Source organism: Podarcis filfolensis (genome assembly GCF_964270895.1).
Source record: "Podarcis filfolensis genome assembly, chromosome: 4".
NCBI lineage: Eukaryota > Metazoa > Chordata > Lepidosauria > Squamata > Lacertidae > Podarcis > Podarcis filfolensis.
In genome coordinates, this window is record NC_139607.1 from 66,082,886 (window position 1) to 66,101,456 (window position 18,571).

General features: G+C 41.7%; 2 protein-coding genes across 9 annotated transcripts in view; one reads left to right on the top strand and one right to left on the bottom strand.

Annotated features, from left to right (window-relative positions):
* ARL13B (ARF like GTPase 13B) overlaps positions 1–6,251 on the bottom strand; it is a 38,465-nt gene extending 32,214 nt beyond the window's left edge. The window contains exons 1-4 of one of the 8 annotated variants that reach the window (XM_083611650.1): positions 6,084–6,251; positions 5,382–5,542; positions 3,742–3,812; positions 583–832 (exon numbers count right to left, since the gene is read on the bottom strand). In XM_083611650.1, coding sequence (XP_083467776.1) covers positions 583–832; positions 3,742–3,812; positions 5,382–5,440 — 380 coding nt within the window. In that variant the 5' untranslated portion in view covers positions 5,441–5,542; positions 6,084–6,251. The other 7 variants (XM_083611649.1, XM_083611647.1, XM_083611648.1 and 4 more) reach the window with 7 other exon arrangements.
* Positions 6,252–7,745: 1,494 nt separating this feature from the next.
* The window catches only part of PROS1 (protein S), a 36,107-nt gene continuing 25,281 nt past the window's right edge, over positions 7,746–18,571 (top strand). The window contains exons 1-3 of the mRNA XM_083611568.1: positions 7,746–8,007; positions 14,334–14,491; positions 16,416–16,440. Of these exons, the coding sequence (XP_083467694.1) occupies positions 7,929–8,007; positions 14,334–14,491; positions 16,416–16,440 (262 nt within the window). The 5' untranslated portion in view covers positions 7,746–7,928. The remainder of the gene's footprint in view (positions 8,008–14,333; positions 14,492–16,415; positions 16,441–18,571) is intronic.

Sequence of the window (18,571 nt, forward strand, 5' to 3'; positions counted from 1 at the left end):
TTCAGAAGGGCAGAAGGGTATTTTACTCTGCAGGTGTCTAAATTGAAGTGCATCCACTTTCTGCTACATCATTACACTGATGTTGGAGTTAGACCTGCACACATCCCGAGACACAGAGTTATGCATAAGACAACTTCAGTTTCTAGACACCAAGTTCTTCTGATAATGCATCACTTGCACCCCCTGGTGTTAAACACGGAGACCTCATTAATACCAACGGTTAGCTAATAACATGCTTATGTTAGACAACACAAGGGTCATATTACTTGTGTTGACATCGTTATTCATCAAAACAATTATAGAGTTATCGCTACAGGCAATAATGGAATGTTTGCAGAAATTATATAACTCATTTCAAGAGTGTTTGCACAGACAATAGTTCTGCCATATTGAAGCCATCATTTCTAATGACATCAGCAGCAGCACAATACAATTTAATTTCTCTGCTTGTTTGGTTGGAAAGAAAATATTCCACTTTAAAGGCAACTTAAGGAAAAAGTAGTATCACAAACTCAATGTTTTAGGAAATATATTTAAGTTATGGATCAGTACTTAAAATAATTCTCGATTTTTGTTACTTACACCAATACAGGTTTCCCTGCTATCTTGGGATGCTTTAGAACTTCCGACATAGTTTCTTTTGTCTCTTCCATTCTCTCAACATCACTGGAATCCACAACAAATATTACCCCATATGATTCAGCATAGTAATTCTTCCAGATAGCCCGGATTCTCTTGCCACCTCCCAAGTCAAAGATTGTGACTTCAAACCGGCCTTGCTTAAGATCAATTTTAGAAAAGCCAACAGTTGGGGCCACATCCTCTGGGGACTCTGATGAAATTAAAGAACAAGTTATGAGATACTTGTGATACAGTTTGAATTATCTTGGGGGGGGGGGGCTGTGGGCACTTTAAGACAGAATACTGGTTTTTCAAATTGTAAAGTTTTTGTTTTGTTTTTTACATTAACAGACACACAAGCATGTGTGAGCACACACAGAGAGACACTTAAAATGAATATCGGGAACCATAATCCTCAAAGTATCAAATACAGGAAAGGTAAGAAGAGGGTAATGTTTTCCAACTCAAGATCAAGTTTGGAGAAAGGGAAACCTACTTCCAACATGTTATTCCTCTCCAGCCTATTTTTGATGAGGTAAGGGAAGGGATGGAGGCAATGCATCAATCTGGTAAGAGAGATTGATGTACTTACAGGATCAGAATAACATGAATTTTACAGACCCGTTTCTAGTTTTTCTATGTATATAATGGCTACAAATATTACAAACATGGATCACAAGATGTCATGTGTACAGACAATAATGCATAAGCTGCTGTGATAACAATGAATGCAAATTAAATTTCTTATCACCTGTCTTGCTGCGAATTATGGCCTACTAATTTCAGTCTGTAGAACAGAACTATACAAATCCTGGGCATGTTTAAGGCAATATTTCACTGTGGGACTAGAAATTCGTGTTAATAATGTCTACTTCATATGCAAAACAATGTCAGTTTATGAGGAACTGAGAGAGCTAGGTAACATACCCTGAGTAGAACCCTTGAAGAATCAACCCAATAAGGACAGGGGGAGGTGACAAACTCCTCATATTAAAATGATCTCGTTTCACTTGATTTCATATTCCCACATTTCAATCCAGATTTGTTTTTAATGAAAATAATTTGTTGCTGGCATGTTTTCTGCCAGGGCTTCATAACCCAAGAAAAGCTAGAATGACAACTTGTTGGGAGCTACAGGCATCACAGTGCCAAAAGATGCCCATGCCCATGCCAAGAGCTTTCAGGGCAGGGGAGAAGTGAAGTGACTTTCTCTTTTCACCAGTTGCAGTTGAGAACCATAACACAGAGAATACCCTGATGTTCACAACGACTTTTCAGTTGTCAGGAGCTTCAACTGAGATGCTGAAAATGAAAAGCCCTTGCCCGTGGGCCCTTTGGATCTGGGTCATACTGAAGTCATATGATCTTTTCACCTAGAAAAGATACTCACTATTTCACATATGAAAAATCCACTGTTATTCTGGACTGGATTCATCCAAAACAACGTGTACATGTATGTCAGTAAACTGTCAAGCACTCAGAACAGACACCTCTGAAACTTCTCCCCAGCTGAAACAGAAATTTTATTTGATGCTAAGCTTGCATGCTGTTTTATTGGAGCTGACAGAGGAGAGAAAGTGATGCTAAAAGATATTTTTATGGTTGAAGGGATAAAGGTGATCTGGCAAATTGTTGGTACCTTCCCAATTATAAATAGGGATATAAAAATATCATTAGAATAACACTTTGTTATGCACATACAATTTCCTTCTTTCCAAATTATATCACAAGTCAATATCATAAAAAGGTAATACCTACAACATTGATTTTTAGGTAAAATTTACTGATGTCTGCTCATTACTGTGCATTTCAGCAAATAAGAGTTACTGCACATACAAAGGGGGGAGGCAAAAGGGAACGATTGATTTTCTATCCTAAACTAAAATGTGAAATGCCTCATTAATGTGGATATTTTATATATGTGCTATAATTAAAAAATAATTTATGTCAGCAGTTCCTCAAATGCTTACCAAAGATGTTTCCCATCCATTTTATGACACAAGGTGACTCCTAACAAACATTATTTTTCTCTACCATGATAGAGGCACCAATCTTCTCCAACAATTGTCTGTAAACCCTTTACTTTGGAAACATGAAATAGTAATATATATATATTTAAGTGCATATATCTGATCGTAACAGCCTCATTTTGCATCTACATTGCTCCCAAAGTATTAGTGATATCCAGAGGCTCTGGAAGCACTAAAAATGTGCATGTGGCTAACGATGTACAAAACAAATGAAAGCAATGCTCACAAAAAAGTGAGATGTTCTGACACTGCACCCTCTATGCAGGCATACTCAGAAGCAAGCACAACTGTTTTCAATGGGGCTTGTTCCTTGGTAAGTGCATGAGGTTGCAGCCCAAGTGCCTATGGCATCTCCAAATATAAGCCCAAGCAGAATTCAAAGGAGGGGCACAGCCATACAACAGAAGTTTTGCTTTCAACTAGAAAAGAATCCACATTCAGCTTAAAAAGTGCAACTTGTAGCATCAAACAGAAAGCAATTATCCTGCTATATTACATAGCTTTTCCTAGACCTACAGTGATACCTCTGGATACGAATTTAATTAGTTCCAGGGATCCGCGTGAACCCCGAAACATTCGCATCCAGAGGCGCCACTTCTGCACATGCAGCAGAAACCTTTCCCATTACTTCCGGGTTTGCTGCATGAGTAACCCGAAGGATACGTATCCAGAGGTGTTCACAACTAGAGGTACCACTGTATCTGTGGTTTTGGTCACTCATTTGTATTTGGTCCCTCCTTAATGAAGTAACGAAGTGCAGTATCTGTAACGTATGCCTGAAAGTGTTAAATATTATGAGTGTAATTAAACAGTACAGCCATTAACAGAAATTCTTTTTTTATTCAGTTGGGTGTTTTGTATTTACTAGCATTATATGGCATCTTGCAGCACAATCCTAACCATGTCTACACAGAAGTAAATCTACTGAATTCAGTGGGGTTTACTCCCAGATAACGGAGGTTAGGACTGCAGTCTTGGCCTTGTTTTAGCCAAGGGCAATAAATAAAAAAATTCCTCCTGTGCAAACAATATTTTAAAAAGCTCATTTTAATACTTTTATAAATACAAAAATAGTTTAGATATTACTTACCTCCTTGGATTCCTTTCACTGTTGCTGTTTTTCCAGCGTTATCAAGACCGACCATGATTAATGTCACACTCCTTTGAATTATATACAAAGAAAAAATATTTTCAAACTTTGTCCTGACTGAATGCCATATAGAATTTTAGGGGGGAGGGATTGAATGTATCTTCGAGAATCATCAACACCACCAAGTACCTATTACTTATATGCAGCACCATTTGTAACTGTAATCTTACATGGAAGCAATGGAGAGTTGGGAACAGAGGCATTGGGAAAACAGGGGAAGAATATGCAAAAAAGTTCAACTACTCATACCATAGGGTAGTGTGACTAGGGGAGATACTCCAAAGGCTTCCTGGAAAATGCAAGTTTTGAGAAGGGACTTGGAGCAGAGGGATCCTGAGATGCAGTTACATAAATATGAAGAAGTAGAGGTCTCCCTGTGTACTTAAATATGTTTTTTGTCAAGTTCCCCCCCCCCCACACATTTGTACAAACTTTGAAATTTCTCTGAGCATTGTGTTGCTTTCCTCTCGTGCTATGTCCAGATACCTGTGTTTTTATTGGGCCATACTGTGGCACTGGAAACAAGTACCAAGGGAGAACTAGCAAGCTCTGGATATTGAGTTGGGTAGAAATCATTTTTCTGCTTAGAAAAAAGCACAGCAGTGCTTCTCAGCAAAAAAAAAAAAAAAAAGAGTGTGGGATTCTGTTTTTGCCTCTTGATTAATGTGGATAGATGCAGTGGTGTAGCGTGGGTTGTCAGCACCCGGGGCAAGGCAAGTAATTTGCGCCCCCTAACCCGTGGATTTGCGCCCCCTAACCCGTGGATTTGCGCCCCCTAACCCTAACCCCCAGATGTTGCGCCCGGTGCGGCCGGCCCCCCCTGCGCCCCCCACGCTACGCCACTGGATAGATGATGTCAATTGTAGTACTGAACAGAAATGTTGTCGTGGTTTCCTTGTGCCATGTTGCCATGCCTTTAACCACCACATTTCCCCACATAGATTATGTTCCCCCAGTTAACAAAGACATCATGCTCATATCCAGAGGTCTTTGTTCTTGAACTAATCTCCAGCAGAAAGTGCTACAGAGACTGAATACTGGTTCAAATAAAACCCTGGGTTAGTGAAAATGGAGAGACACAGGGACCTTTACGTGCAAACAGTTCCAATAAGTTTTTAAATAAGACTGGGGAATAAGAACAGGCACATGAATGCCACTAATAAAGGTCTATTGTATTTTCACATCCACATGCCCTTTCAAAGTGCACATTTAATGTTACCAATTTCTTTTACCCTCTTCAGTTTACAGTTTTAAAAATATACCATTTCAAAATGGTTGGGCTATTGTTGTTTTCAAAGCCTTTTGGGTTGTATCCAGTGCTGCATGAGTGGCATTCCACTTGCACAATGTGTTCTCATTCACCCTAAAATCTGCTCTAGAGGGATCCCAGGAACAAATTTTGAGCTTGTGCAGTGGCCTGTAGGAAAATCAGAGCTCCTTTGCACAAGCAGAAGTCTGCTGCACAAGTAGAACAGCGCTGGACATACTTATCCTCTTTGTGACACTTGCCAGACATAGTACAATCTTCAGACTACTTCAAGGTATTGAAAAGGAGATGGTTGTAACGTCTAGTAATTTACCTGACAGGTTCTCGCCACCGCTTTAGCCAGTTGCAACAATTGGCCATCAGACTATACATCCCTATCTAACAGCCATTCAGCACACCAAATGAATTAAGGATGCAGCATGTAGACGGATCCTGGAGTTCCAAGACATGAGCAACTCGGATGCTGTTTTACACCTAAAATAAAAAAAGGGAGGAGGAGATACAATGAATAACGAATCACCAAACTTTATTATTCCAAAACCAACTCAAGAAATCAACAGCTTTTATAAGGCTGGCTTTCAAGTGGCTACCCCACTGAAAAAGTTGCAGTTTAAAAAAGCAGGTTTTTTTGTTTTCAGTGTAGTGGAGCATCATCTCTTCGTGCCAGATACACAATTTTGAAGCGCAGTGAAGAGGTGCAAGCTGGATCCTAAGTTTTCCTAGATAATGGATACAAAATATTCCCAGAGGTTGGATTTTAACCTCAGGGAATATTTAGCCGGCACCCCACACTGGACTGAGCCTCGTTTCCCTAACCAAGCGCCCAGAAGGCAAATGGGCCCGAGCCTAACGAGCCCCTTTTACCAGCGCCTCAGGGTAGGAGCACGTCAACACACCGAGACAGGTCCACCACCCCCGGCTTCCCCGGAGGGGAGGGGCGTCCTCTTCGAAGGCGCCGCGCGGGACTCGCCGGCCCCTCCCTCCCTCCCCGCTAACCGCCCTTTCTCCGCCTCACCCGTCACTCCGGGAGCCCACAAAGCGGCCGCCGGTTCTCAAGAGCGGCCCGTCCAACGGAGACACGTGACCCCCGCTGCTTTCGCCCCGCCTTCCCCTCTTTCACGTGACGCCTCGGGAGATCGCTTATTGGTTCGGGTCCCCGAGGCAGGCCGATAACGACGCGGGGCGCGCAAGGGACGCGTAACCAAGCCGGTTTCCAATGGTTACCAGGAGAGCGGAGCGGAGGAAACGGGGGCGGGGGCAAGGAAAGGAAAGGAGCCAATGGAGAGCGGGCGGCGGCTGTATTGGCGGCTTCCCGCCGACCATTAGTTGCGAAGGAGGCGGGGAATGGTTTCCAGGGTGACCAGAGCTCGCGCGCGATGCGGATGCGCAGCAGCAAAGGCTGCCTTTTGAGAGGTGCTTTCTCGTCGTCTCGACTGTTCTCTCCAAGCACGTAAATCCTGTGTTACCACCAGTCGACACTTTAAAAAAAAAAAAATGCATTTATATCCCATGTTTTTGCCCGAGGAACTCAAGGTGGCACGCATAGTTCTCATTTAATTCCCAACAACAACAACCCTGCGAGGTAGGTAGGTTTGGCGGAGAGGCAGGGAATGATCCAGTAAATAATAATTCCTCCCTAAAAGGCCAATGGCTACATCATATGGAATGGGCTTCCTGCCGGCAGGACGCTCTATGCGGATTGGGTCCCTCCCTGGATTCCCATCTCAAATCGACTGACAAGATCGGCAGCTTATGTACACACAGTAACTTAAAACGTAGCCTACCTTACAGGACTGTTGTGAATACACAAGGGGGATGGGAGGAAAGCACACACAGCCTAGAGCACCTGGATAGAAAAGCAAGATTGAAATATGCACAGAGCATAGTTTTAACAATGAAAGACACTTCCATGGGAAGTGGTGATGGTCACCATCTCGGACGGCTTTAAGATTAGGCAGATACAAGGGTGATGAGGCTCTCAGTGACTGCTAGTCGCAGTGGCTAGGCCAGGGGTCAGCAACCTTTTCAGCAGGGGGCCGGTCCACTGTCCCTCAGACCTTGTGGAAGGGGGAAAAAGAATTCCTATGCCCCACAAATAACCCAGAGATGCATTTTAAATAAAAGCACACATTCTACTCATGTAAAAACACACTGATTCCTGGATCGTCCGCAGGCAGGATTTAGAAGGCGATTGGGCCGGATCCGGCCCCCGGGCCTTAGTTTGCCTACCCATGGGCTAGGCTCTGTCTCCAGTACCTTCTCAAGACTAGCTGCTATCAATACATAAATAGAAACCAAAGTCCAGTCAAACATAAGCTCAACCTGGCAGGTAACAGTCTTTGATTTGGGGAAGAAAAGCAGGAAAAGGCAGGTGGGCCGGTGATGCAGTACAATGCTAAAGAAACCAGTGGGGAAACATATGATGGAAAGGCAGCTTTGTCTCTAATACTGTATCCCTCCTCTCTCTCTCTCTACCCACCCCCACTGTCTTCCCCAGTCAGCTGCTCGAAACCAGCACCAGGGAGGTTCAACGGCCTCTGGGATATGGACTCGAGGTTCCCTCCCGTGCTTCCTGTTTACCCACCATGTGAAATGCAGCAGGAATGTTTCCTGGAAATGTCCTGCCTCTGTATGCAACCAGATTCCAGCCCCCAGCCAGTCTCCTCTCCCTCCCCTCCCTCAGCAGGGGGAGGTCTGAACATTTTCCCTGCTGCTGCCTCCCTGATTCCAGGCACGGTGTCAACAGAGAAGCAGCAGCAAGAAGGCGACCTGTCAGCAAATGCAAATAGCCCCCTCCCCTTCCTAACCCCCAACAGATACACACGCCCTACATAACCCACAGCAGCTACTCCCCCAAAGGATGAGGCTTCACTGCGTGGCTTGCTTGTTTATTTCCTGCCTGTATATTTCAGCGATCGCTCTCTCTGAAGCTAGGACATGTAAGTAAAATCAGTTGGATTCCCAACTTTAGTTAAAAGTTCGTTTTTGTTTGCTTTTTCAGTGAAACTCAGAATTGTGTCCCGGTGCCCTCTTGCTCCAGCTGGGTGCTTGTAGTGTGTAGTGACAATTGCAAAACCGTTCTAAAAACAAAAAGGGTGCAAAGGATGTATCTTTGCATCAAGAAATTTCTGCAATAGTAGAGATGCAGATGTGTTTACTCAGGAGTAAATCCCATTGAGTTCAAGGAAATTTGCTCTCCAGAATGTGTGCGGAGGACAACTGTAAACTTGATTTGGTTCATTTGTATCAGGTATGGCTGAGAGATGCTGATTTTGATTGTAAAGAGCTACTCTTGTTGGAAAAGTGACCCTGTTCTGCTCAAGCAAAGCCCCATCCCCCATCCTGAAGCAATCAGTTTTTGTGCAAAGCAGAGCTAAGGACTAGGAAGCAATCAATGTGCTGAAGAAGTAATTAGCAATACTGACAAATAAACATGTTTTCCACTACTGCAAAATAATGAGGTCACTTAAAAAACAATGCTGTGCTGCTGAATGTTTATGCAATATCTGACACAGGATAATAACAAAAAATAATAATGTTTCTTTTTTCCGAGTTTTTGGCAGTATTCTTTCACCATTACATTCTTGGTTTTCTTTCTTTCTTTCTTTCTTTCTTTCTTTCTTTTGAAGTACTGTTCTTTTTCTCTCACAAAGAGGTATACTATAGTAGCCTGTCTCCGTAAACCATAGCTTAAATTAAAACAAATTATATTTTAATGAGAACAAGCAGCGTGCTATTCCATGCTGCTCAATAGTTCCCATGATGCTCCTAACACATGCACACACACCACACTGTGGACTCAGCTTATGGGTTGTTTCTAAGCAAACCATGATGGATTTGTAAGGTTTTTTTCTTGGTGTAGAAGCAACAGAAGCAGAGGAGGACTCCACAGGAACTTTTCAGCAGTATGCAACAGCACACTGCTCATTCACAATAAACCATAGTTTGTTTTAAACTATGGCACAATGGGGGGGGGGGCAAAAAGTTGCTGAGCTTTTACAATAGAGGGCAAAAAGGAAAGGCATTTTCATAGCCTATGGCCACAATGCCCACTAGCCTAATGTAGGAGGATGAGGAGAGATTTGTTATCCATGGTAAATGTGTTTAGGATTGCTTGTTCAAAATGTCAGAAATATTAGCTTTCAAGTAACACAGAATTTACCTCTGCTTTCAACGTTGGTATCCAAAACTAAGACTTGAAATTAAATTAAAAGAATAATGTTACATAGCTAGGAAAGCTGGGGTTTTTTTAAGATAGCAGAAAAGTTTTATTATTTTTATTGTAGAAGTCTGACAAGTTTTATTAGAACTGCTGCATCTCACAGCGATCTATGTGAAAATACTTTTATTTGATGGACATTTTGATTGGAATTGCTTTCATTCAGAAATGATATGCTGTACATAGAAAAGTTTTTTTCAAAGTTATAAATCTTAATAGATTTGCTTTCCTGGATATATTACTTCTGGCAGAATACAGAAACAGATTTTCAACAAATTAAACAAAGACAAGGATCCAACAAGCAAATGCCAACTGACTTTTATAAAGCAGAAAGCAACTTGTGCAAAACTTACAACTGTATTAGTAGAACTGAGATATATCTTGAAAGTGCAGTGTATGCCATACTGCTGTAAAAAAATGTTTTTGCCTCAAAAGATCTGCATTGGAAGGAAAGTTATTTGTAACTCAAAGCATTCAATGATTTGAACATGGGGCTAATAAAATGTTTTACTTTTACTTTTGTTTTATTGAACTATGAAGTCCATATCTGTTGGAAGCCAATAGCAAGTGCCCTGTTGACTTGAGAAAGATGGCTAGGTCAAATAGGTGGCGAGGAGTACCTCTGATCAACTTCAGCGGTTCCTGGACAGGGATAACCTGTATCCACAGCAGTATTGTGGACTGTATTGGTGACATCAGAGATCGATTACTGGTTGCTCTGGTCTCTCCAGCTAGCTCAGAGTGCAGCAGTCAAGACTCCTAACTAGAACAGCCTGTCATCAGCATATAATGTTGCTGAAATGACTGGACTGGCTGCCACTGTGCTCCTAGGCCAGGTTGAGGTCTTGCTGATACTGAAGTTGTACACAATTTGGGACCAGCGTATTTGAGGGACTCCCTTATTTCCTGTGTACCAGGCATTCCAGTTTTCAAGTGAGGCACTTTTAACTGTTCCACTCCATAGCCACTCTGGCATTCATTCCATAACCACCAGGAACAAGGTATTTTAGCATTTCGGAAATTCCCTCTGGACTTCTGCCATTGAAATCCCAGTAATGTCCAGGCATATGGCAACCCTAATTTAGTGGAATTCCCTCTTTTTGGATATCCAGCAAGTGTCCAATGTGCTTTGCTTTGGACCAGGACTGGACTTCAACTTACACCAGCCCCAACCAGCATAGCAAAAGGTCAGGGATGATGGGAGTTGTAGTTCAGCAACATCTGGAGGGCTCAAGTTTTCCATTCCTTCTTAGACCCTTGTTAGAACTTTCTTATTCTCTTTCTTTCTTATTGCCCTCTTGTTGTCCACACTATTGAAGATGCTATACAATGGTACCTCGGTTTAAGCACAGCCCTGTTTACGAACTATTCGGTTTACAAACTCCGCAAAACCAGAAGTAGTGTCCCAGTTTGCGAACTTTACCTCGGTCTAAGAATAGAAGCCGAATGGTGGAAGGGCACTGGCGGTGGGAGGCCTCATTAGGGAAAGCGCGCCTCGGTTTAAGAACGGTTTCGGTTTAAGAACGGACTTCCGGAATGGATTGAGTTCATAAACCGAGGTACCACTGTACAGTTTTTTTCCCTGTATTTTATTTTGTATGTTCTTTCAAGACTCAAAATGTACCATTTTGTACCATTTTCTATATTGAGCTGTATAGAAATTATCCCAAATAGATAAGAAATTAATAAATATACTCTCTACTTTTGATTGGAAAGGGACCAAAGCTCATTTGATCTGCAGGCCTCACTGCATTGCAGTGGAGCACTTCTAAATAGGTCAGTATCCTTTCACTTGAATCGAAACATATGACCTACATGCAAGAAGATTTCTTCTTTCCCTGACAGTAAAAGCCTTATTCATGAATCACTTTTCAGTGACTTTCAACTCCTAAAGCCCAAGCCAGTGCTTTTTTTCTGGAAAAAAGGTGGGAGGACTCACTACAAAGTTTGTTTGTTTGTTGTGGGCCAGTCGCAGCGCCATACACATACAGCAAAGGCTAAATGTAAGATGTGATTAATAAACTCAAGCAGACAGTGATCTGGATTAGAAATGGCAACAACTTTATTGATTTTTGGCTTAGGCATTGGGGGTATATCAGTTCCAGCCCCCGTAGGACCCCCCTTCAAATTATTTATTTAATTTAAAAAAGTTAAGGGAACTCAGCTCCCCTGAGTTCCTGCTCAACCTCCCCCCCACCAGCCCAAACCAAATTTTATTTGCTCAGAAGGTGTCCCACTGAAATAGGGTTTTATTTTTATTTAGAAATGCAGCCTTGTTTATCCAAATTACTGTCCTAGTCTATTATCTGAATAATGTACCAGATTATGGAGAAATGCTCTGAACCATTCCGACTAGCAAAACTGATTTTAAAAAATAATTTTTTAGCAGCAGTTGCTGTATATCCTACAGCTGTGTATCCTAACATATATATTTTTGTTCTTTAAGTAACCTTTTGTTCCTTAAGTAACCAAAACAGCACCATTCACAGCAGGGTTCAGAGAAACCCAAGCTTCGCAGAAGTTTTTTAAAAAAATACAGAGGGAGAAAGTCTAACCAGGGAGATGAGACACCCCAAAACAGCTCAAAGCAGTCTTTACATTCTAAGTGGCCACAGGATGCTGAGTGTTTGTTGTGGGATGGGGAATATAAAACCAGGTGGTAGTGGTGGGATGGTGTGTCTTTGGAAAAGTCATGTCTGGTACCCTGAATAGGAGCACTCCATAACTACCTATTGTAGGCCCACTTGTATGATATATTGCTGCATGTTCCCTCTGTCAGGAATATAAGATTTTAGTGCTTAAAGAAGTGCTAGTGGTATTGAAGTTATGCTACACCCTCCCCAGGAAGGCTCAACAGTTCATTTTATTACTTAGTTTTAGGTGGCAGGGTTTCTTTCTTTCTTAGTAAACACTGGTGTGCACATTTTGCTAGTGCTATATTATAAGCCTTGTAATTATATGCTACAGATATAAGCACATTCATTTACTAATTTTATAACTTTTTAAAAATTTGTAAAATATCTTGAGTTCCAGTCTAAAAAAACCATACAAAGAAGAGTCTACTAAAATTTACATAGGGCTATGGAAGTTTTTTACTAGTCGCCTTCCTGCCTATTCACTGCTTGGATTTTAATCACAGGACGTTATTAACAAGGCAAAAATATGGAAAGAATGCACAGTTCCAGATAATCCCACATTACAGACACAACTATGGAATGGTCTTGCTGTGCAGTTGTACAGGCACAAATCTGCTGTTTTTGTATTTGCCAATGTAGTATTTTCTTTACTCAGTTGTGTCTCAGGTATACAAAGCTGCATAACTAGGCTGTTTCAATATTTTGTTCATTTTACCCAGTCACCTAGTTAGAAATGTCCAATCTTCTTAACCCTTCTCACAAATGCATATCAATACCCACAGACCAGTCCAGTCCAAGCCAGTAGGAAGAAGTTGCGCCTAGTTTTGCTGGAGTGTCCTTGTTCTCTCCCTAGAGTGCTTTGCATGTCAATCAGTCTCTGCTGTCAGGGGCCTCTTTTATACATCCCTGCCCAGTACTCAACAATATGTGGGAAAGTGAGCTTGTTCATTCCTGCTGCACGGGCTTCATTGCATGCAGATTCCCTCCAAAACAGCTTATTTAAGTAGTCTTAAAGTTATCCTCTCTATCATTTTGACATATAACTAACACAAGCAACTGTTCAGTGACAATCCATTGGTAGAGTAGGTAGGTAGGTGGGTGGATAAACTTGCTGCAGGGGGGCAGCTAATCAGTTACCCCATTCCATGCCATTTTCTATCTAGCACTTAATAGTCTGTGGCCGCTAAGCAGTTCAGTGCTCATTGGGCTGTTGGTGTTTTTAAGGGGTGGGGTGATGCTTATTTCTTGTGCTTGCACAATCTCAAGGTTCCCCCAATTTGATACCACTCTCATAGTTTTCAGTGGCTGGTCTTTTGGCTTCTTTTCTGCTGGTGCTCAGCCCCCTGTGTTTACTATTAGAGGTGATTGCAAATGAAAGGTGGTGCTGAAAACCAGAGTACTACCTTTCCTTATGTATACTGTAGATGGTTGCCTAATCACCAGGATAAACCAACTATCCCCTGCCCGGTTTGTCCCCCAACCTGAGCCAGGGGAAACTCAAGAGTGGCTATTTTTTTCACAGTGGTCACATCCGCACCATATACTTCAAGAACTCTAATACCACTTTAACAGTCATGGTTTTCCCCCCAAAGAACCTTGAGAACTGTAGTGCTAACCCCCCAGGCCTACATATCCTTGGCCCTTAAGAAAATACAGTTCCCAAGATTCTCCATGACTGTTAGTGTGGCATGGATGTGGCCAGTGTTCTCTCTTATGTGGATGCGCCTCACATGAGGAGCCTGGTCACCATGATACTTTCTGTATGAAATGACAGGTTATAGGTGCTGGAAACTTGCTAGGCTGTTGGGCCTCACCCCCTTGTTCCCACCCACACTGCTCATTCAAAGCACATGCCTTTCCTCAAAGAACCATGGAAACTGTAGTTAGCCTTTAGCTACAATTCTCAGCACCTGTAACAAACTACACTTACCAGTACACTTTGGTGAAAGCCAGGTGCTTTAAATGTATGGTGTCTGTTCCATTGAGGATGTATGGATGGTTCCTGCTTGCTGCTATTCTGAAAGGCATCTTCAGGTCTACTTAGTTTCACGTCTAACTGACTGGAAACGAGAATTCTGTAGCCATGTGAAATTGACTAGTCCAGAAACTGGCTGCTTCTGTGGAAGATTTTCCAATCTTCATGGCACTCCATAGGTTCATTCTTAATTATCCCAGCTGGCGTTACCAGGAATTTGTCATGTTCTTAATATGTTTAGCAGGTTCTTAATGGGTTAGGATTTGTAGCACACACACACAAAACAAAGCAATGCTGACATTTAATTAGTTATACTGCTTTAATAGTGCTCCACGTGGCCCCCAAAATCTTAACTTTAAATCTTTGTTATAATCTAAGACATTGCTTGGTTGCACAGCAGAGCCTCTTATATGCAAAATGCTTGTTTTTTAAAAGTTTTATCTGAGCACCATGCATCAGAGTTTCTTGCAAGAAAACGTCGAGCAAACTCCTTTATGGAAGAAAGCAAGAAGGGGAATTTGGAGCGGGAGTGCATTGAAGAATACTGCAACAAGGAAGAAGCCAGAGAGGTCTTTGAAAATAACCCTGAAACGGTAAGAGCTCTTAAGACTATGGACAGTTTCCAGTTACTAAGGGTGGCAAGTAGTCTTGGTAGAGCATAGCCTGCTTCTGTGATTTATAGAATCTCAGAATTGTAGAATTGAAAGGGACCCTGAGGGTTGTCTAGTCCAACCCCCTGCAAGCAGGAATCTAAACTGAAGCATCCACAACAGATGGCCATCCAATCTCTGCTTCAAAACCTCCAGTGAAGCAATGCCCACCACCTTCCAAAGGAGTATGTTCCACTATTGAACAACTCCTACCATCAGAAAGTTCTTCCTGATGGGGAGTCGGAATCTCCTTTCTTCTAACATGAAACCATTGGTTTCCAGAGCAGGAGGAAACAAGCGTGCTCCATCTTCCATGTTGACAGTCCTTTAAATATTTGAAGATGGCTATCACATCTCCTCTCAGTGTCCTCTTTTCCAGGTTAAACATACCCAACTCTCTCAACCGTTCCTCATAGGGCTTGGTTTCCAGACCTTTGATCATCTTGGTCCCCCTCTTCTGCAAACATTCTAGCTTGTCAATATCCTTCTTAAAGTGGGCTGTCCAGAACTGGACACAGTACTCCAGGTGTGGTGTGACCAAGGCAGAACTTTTATTTATTTATTTCAACAATTTGTATACCAGTTAATCAGAGTTGTCTCTAACTGGTGTACAATAAGACTAAAAACGAGTTACCGGTAATACTATAAAATCAGAATTCAATTCAGTAAGCCTTCAGTAAGCATTTGATAAGCACTGGAAGTTTAACACGGAGGGGAAATATCTGACTTTAACTGGAAGGGAGTCCCACAAAATTGAGCCCGCAATAGTGCATGTGTGGCTCCTGATGGATATGAGCCATGTATCCAAGCCACAGGGGACCACTAACAGTGACTCCCCAAAATACCTTGGTGGCAGCGCAGGACATTCTGAGGTATGCTGTTCCCAAGTTGTTAAGGGTCTTGTAAATTAATGCAAGAAACTTGAACCAAGCCCGGCAGTGTAAGGGCAGCCAGTAACATTCCCTTCTAATGTTCAATATGTGTACATACACTTATTTTACAGCTATCATTAAGCACATATTTATACACTATTCTGACTTTTCCAGCAAACCTAAATACTAGGAGCCTTTGTTTAGGGTTTGAATAGCATATCCAATTCCTATGTACACTTTCACATCATTAAGCAAGTGACGGTATATGGGATTTCTCCATATTATTACTTTAGTTCATATTTGTACTGCTCTTTATAAGGCTCTTGTGTCATTTAATTATTGCTCATATTTCATCTTCACTCCTGTTCCACTTTGATAGAGAATGACCATGCAACAGAGCTTTTATCAGGTCTTGTTATTGATGTTTTAATTTTCTGGGGCAATGGCTGGGGCAACCCAGTCAGATGGGTGGCATATAAATAATAGATGATGATGATGATGATGATGATGATGTCAGGTGGTCCTTAGCACTTGACCATGTTCTCAGACTATACAGAGTATAAAGATGTGACTTTAAAATTATGGAACCTCCAGGTTCTAGAGTGACCAAGCAAAGATGCCCCATCTCATTCTTTGAAATCACAAATGAGATTGAATAGTGAGCTCAGTTACAGGTTCTTAGCCACATAATTAGAAAAGATAACCTGATCTCAGTTTGTTGGTTCCTCAAGAAGTATTTTCAAAGTTAGACTGTTTTGCCGCACTTTACTTAATAAATATTTTGTGAGTTGCATTAAAAAACAATTTAATTAAACTATTAAACAAGCGGCAGATACTAAAAATGGATAAAATCAATTTCTTTATGACCTATTACAGTTATAGCACAAGCAAATTTTAATTATCATCCTAAGCAGTGCAAACAATTAAGCTGTTTCTCCTATTTGATTTACATTCTAATGGGATCTGTCTTTTTTCCTTTTTCTTTTTAAACACAGGATTATTTCTACCCCAGATATTTAGGTAAGTTTCATTTTTAAAAAGTGCAAATTTATTTACTTATTTAACATTTAGATGGCAAAAAAACCACACATTTTTTCTTTAAAAGTTTTTAGGAGAAAATTGGAAGGTGGCTGCAATGAAATGGTTTGCAGTCAGTGAGACTGCTTAATGTGATTATATTTGCAAAGCATATAATTACTCGTCTGTGTGGGCAGCATCTCCCATTATAGCTGCCCCACTGTGACACTATATGGGATGTTTTTCATTGAGAGCAGGATGCACAGCACAGAACTGTTCTCTGTTAATGCCATATTTTCTTCAATCCAGCAAGGCTAGCATCTCCCTATGAGATCACCCACTGCCCTGCATTCTAGCTTCTGTCTGCAATAGCAATTATATGGAGAAAGAAACTGCATCGGAAAGTTTTCTTGGGAGCAATTATGTCATTGAAAGATGACTGACTAAAGAGCTCGCCAAACGGCCTCAGCCCAGTATACCTGAAGGAGCATCTCCACCCCCCCCCCATTGTTCAGCCCAGACACTGAGGTCCAGCTCCGAGGGCCTTCTGGTGGTTCCCTCACTGCAAGAAGTGAGGTTACAGGGAACCAGGCAGAGGGCCTTCTCGGTAGTGGCACCCACCCTGTGGAACGCCCTCCCACCAGGAAATAAACAATTATCTGACTTTTAGAACACATCTGAAAGCAGCCTGGTTTAGGGAAGTTTTTAATGTTTGATATTTTATCATGTTTTTAATATTCTGTTGGGAGCTGCCCAGAATGGCTGAGGAGGCCCAGCAGGTGCGATACTCCCACCCACCCACACATGCTTTCCGCATGCTTTTCCCATGTGGTGGCAATCAGATGGGAAAGATTCATGAAATGGGACCTACAAGTTGAAATAGTTACCTTGGCAACTTCCTTCCATATGAGTTTCATTGTGGTCATCAGAGTAAGCATCTGGCATAAATGGGGACATTTTTGTTGATTCCAAAACACCTTCCCCTGGAAACCTGGCTGACCTCTTTTCTCCCTACTTTCTGCAAAAAAGTAAAAAAAGCTGCTCTTTCAACAGGCCTTTGCTACTGGCAAAGTTTGATTATCGAGTGACATTCAGGCTGATGGATATTGCTTTTTGTTGGTGTGATTTTAGATGGTTGTACTGTAACCTTAGCTGCCCTGGAGGTCACATTCCTGGGACAGAAGGGCAGGACCACTTATTTTTTGTCCAGATAAATAAAGCAGCAGCTTTGTGGCTGTGTCTCATTCCACAGTAGGCCTAGCAATATGGGGATTGATCTAAAGGCATTGAGGGACACATGAAATGGCAGCAAGCCAGGTGTTGCTGTTTTTTGCTGCCTGATTCAATGAACAATTTGAAATAATCTTAGCTGGGAGTTTCATGGGACTTGCTCCAAGGTAAATGTGTTTAGGATCATTACAATACTAGCCAATTTTTCGGTTGTAATGGCTGATTACGTTGAGATTTCTCCTTTCCTTCCTTGTACAGTATAAACCACTCTTTTTATGCTTGAGGAATCGTATTCCTTGTCTACACCCACCTTCTGTACCTGGAAGTGATTTGTCAGCTTTCTGTTGGTGGGCGCACTATAATGTTGTACTGTCTTGACATGCTTTTTTAAAAAAGAAAAAATAATAATGGTTTAATCCTATTTAGCACATTTGGTATTTTGTTTTTTGCCAGAATCAGATTGCTATCAGTTGTGAAACCAGGCAGAAATAGTTAGATATGGAGTACCAAAACAGTGTTACATAACTTTACCACTAAAGAGCAGTGCTTTTTTCTGGAAAAATAGGTGCCGGTACTTGCCATGAAGTTGTCACAGCAAGTGCCATACTTTTTAACAACAACAAAAAAGAGGTGCTGGTACTGTGTACCCTGGAGTACCCTCTGGGAAAAAAGCACTGCTAAAGAGTATAATATTAATTAAGCTCTAGCAAAATATGCTACCCATCACTAGCTCTTATAGATTTCTAGCGCTTGAAGGAACTTAGCTTGAACATCTGGGTGGCCTTCATTTTCTTCCAGTCCTACGATCTCTTTGGTAATGAAAAAGAAATGTGCCTCTTCTGATTCTGAAAAACTTCCGTCTGTGCCACAATTTCTAGGCACAGGTCCGTGATTTGTAGGCACG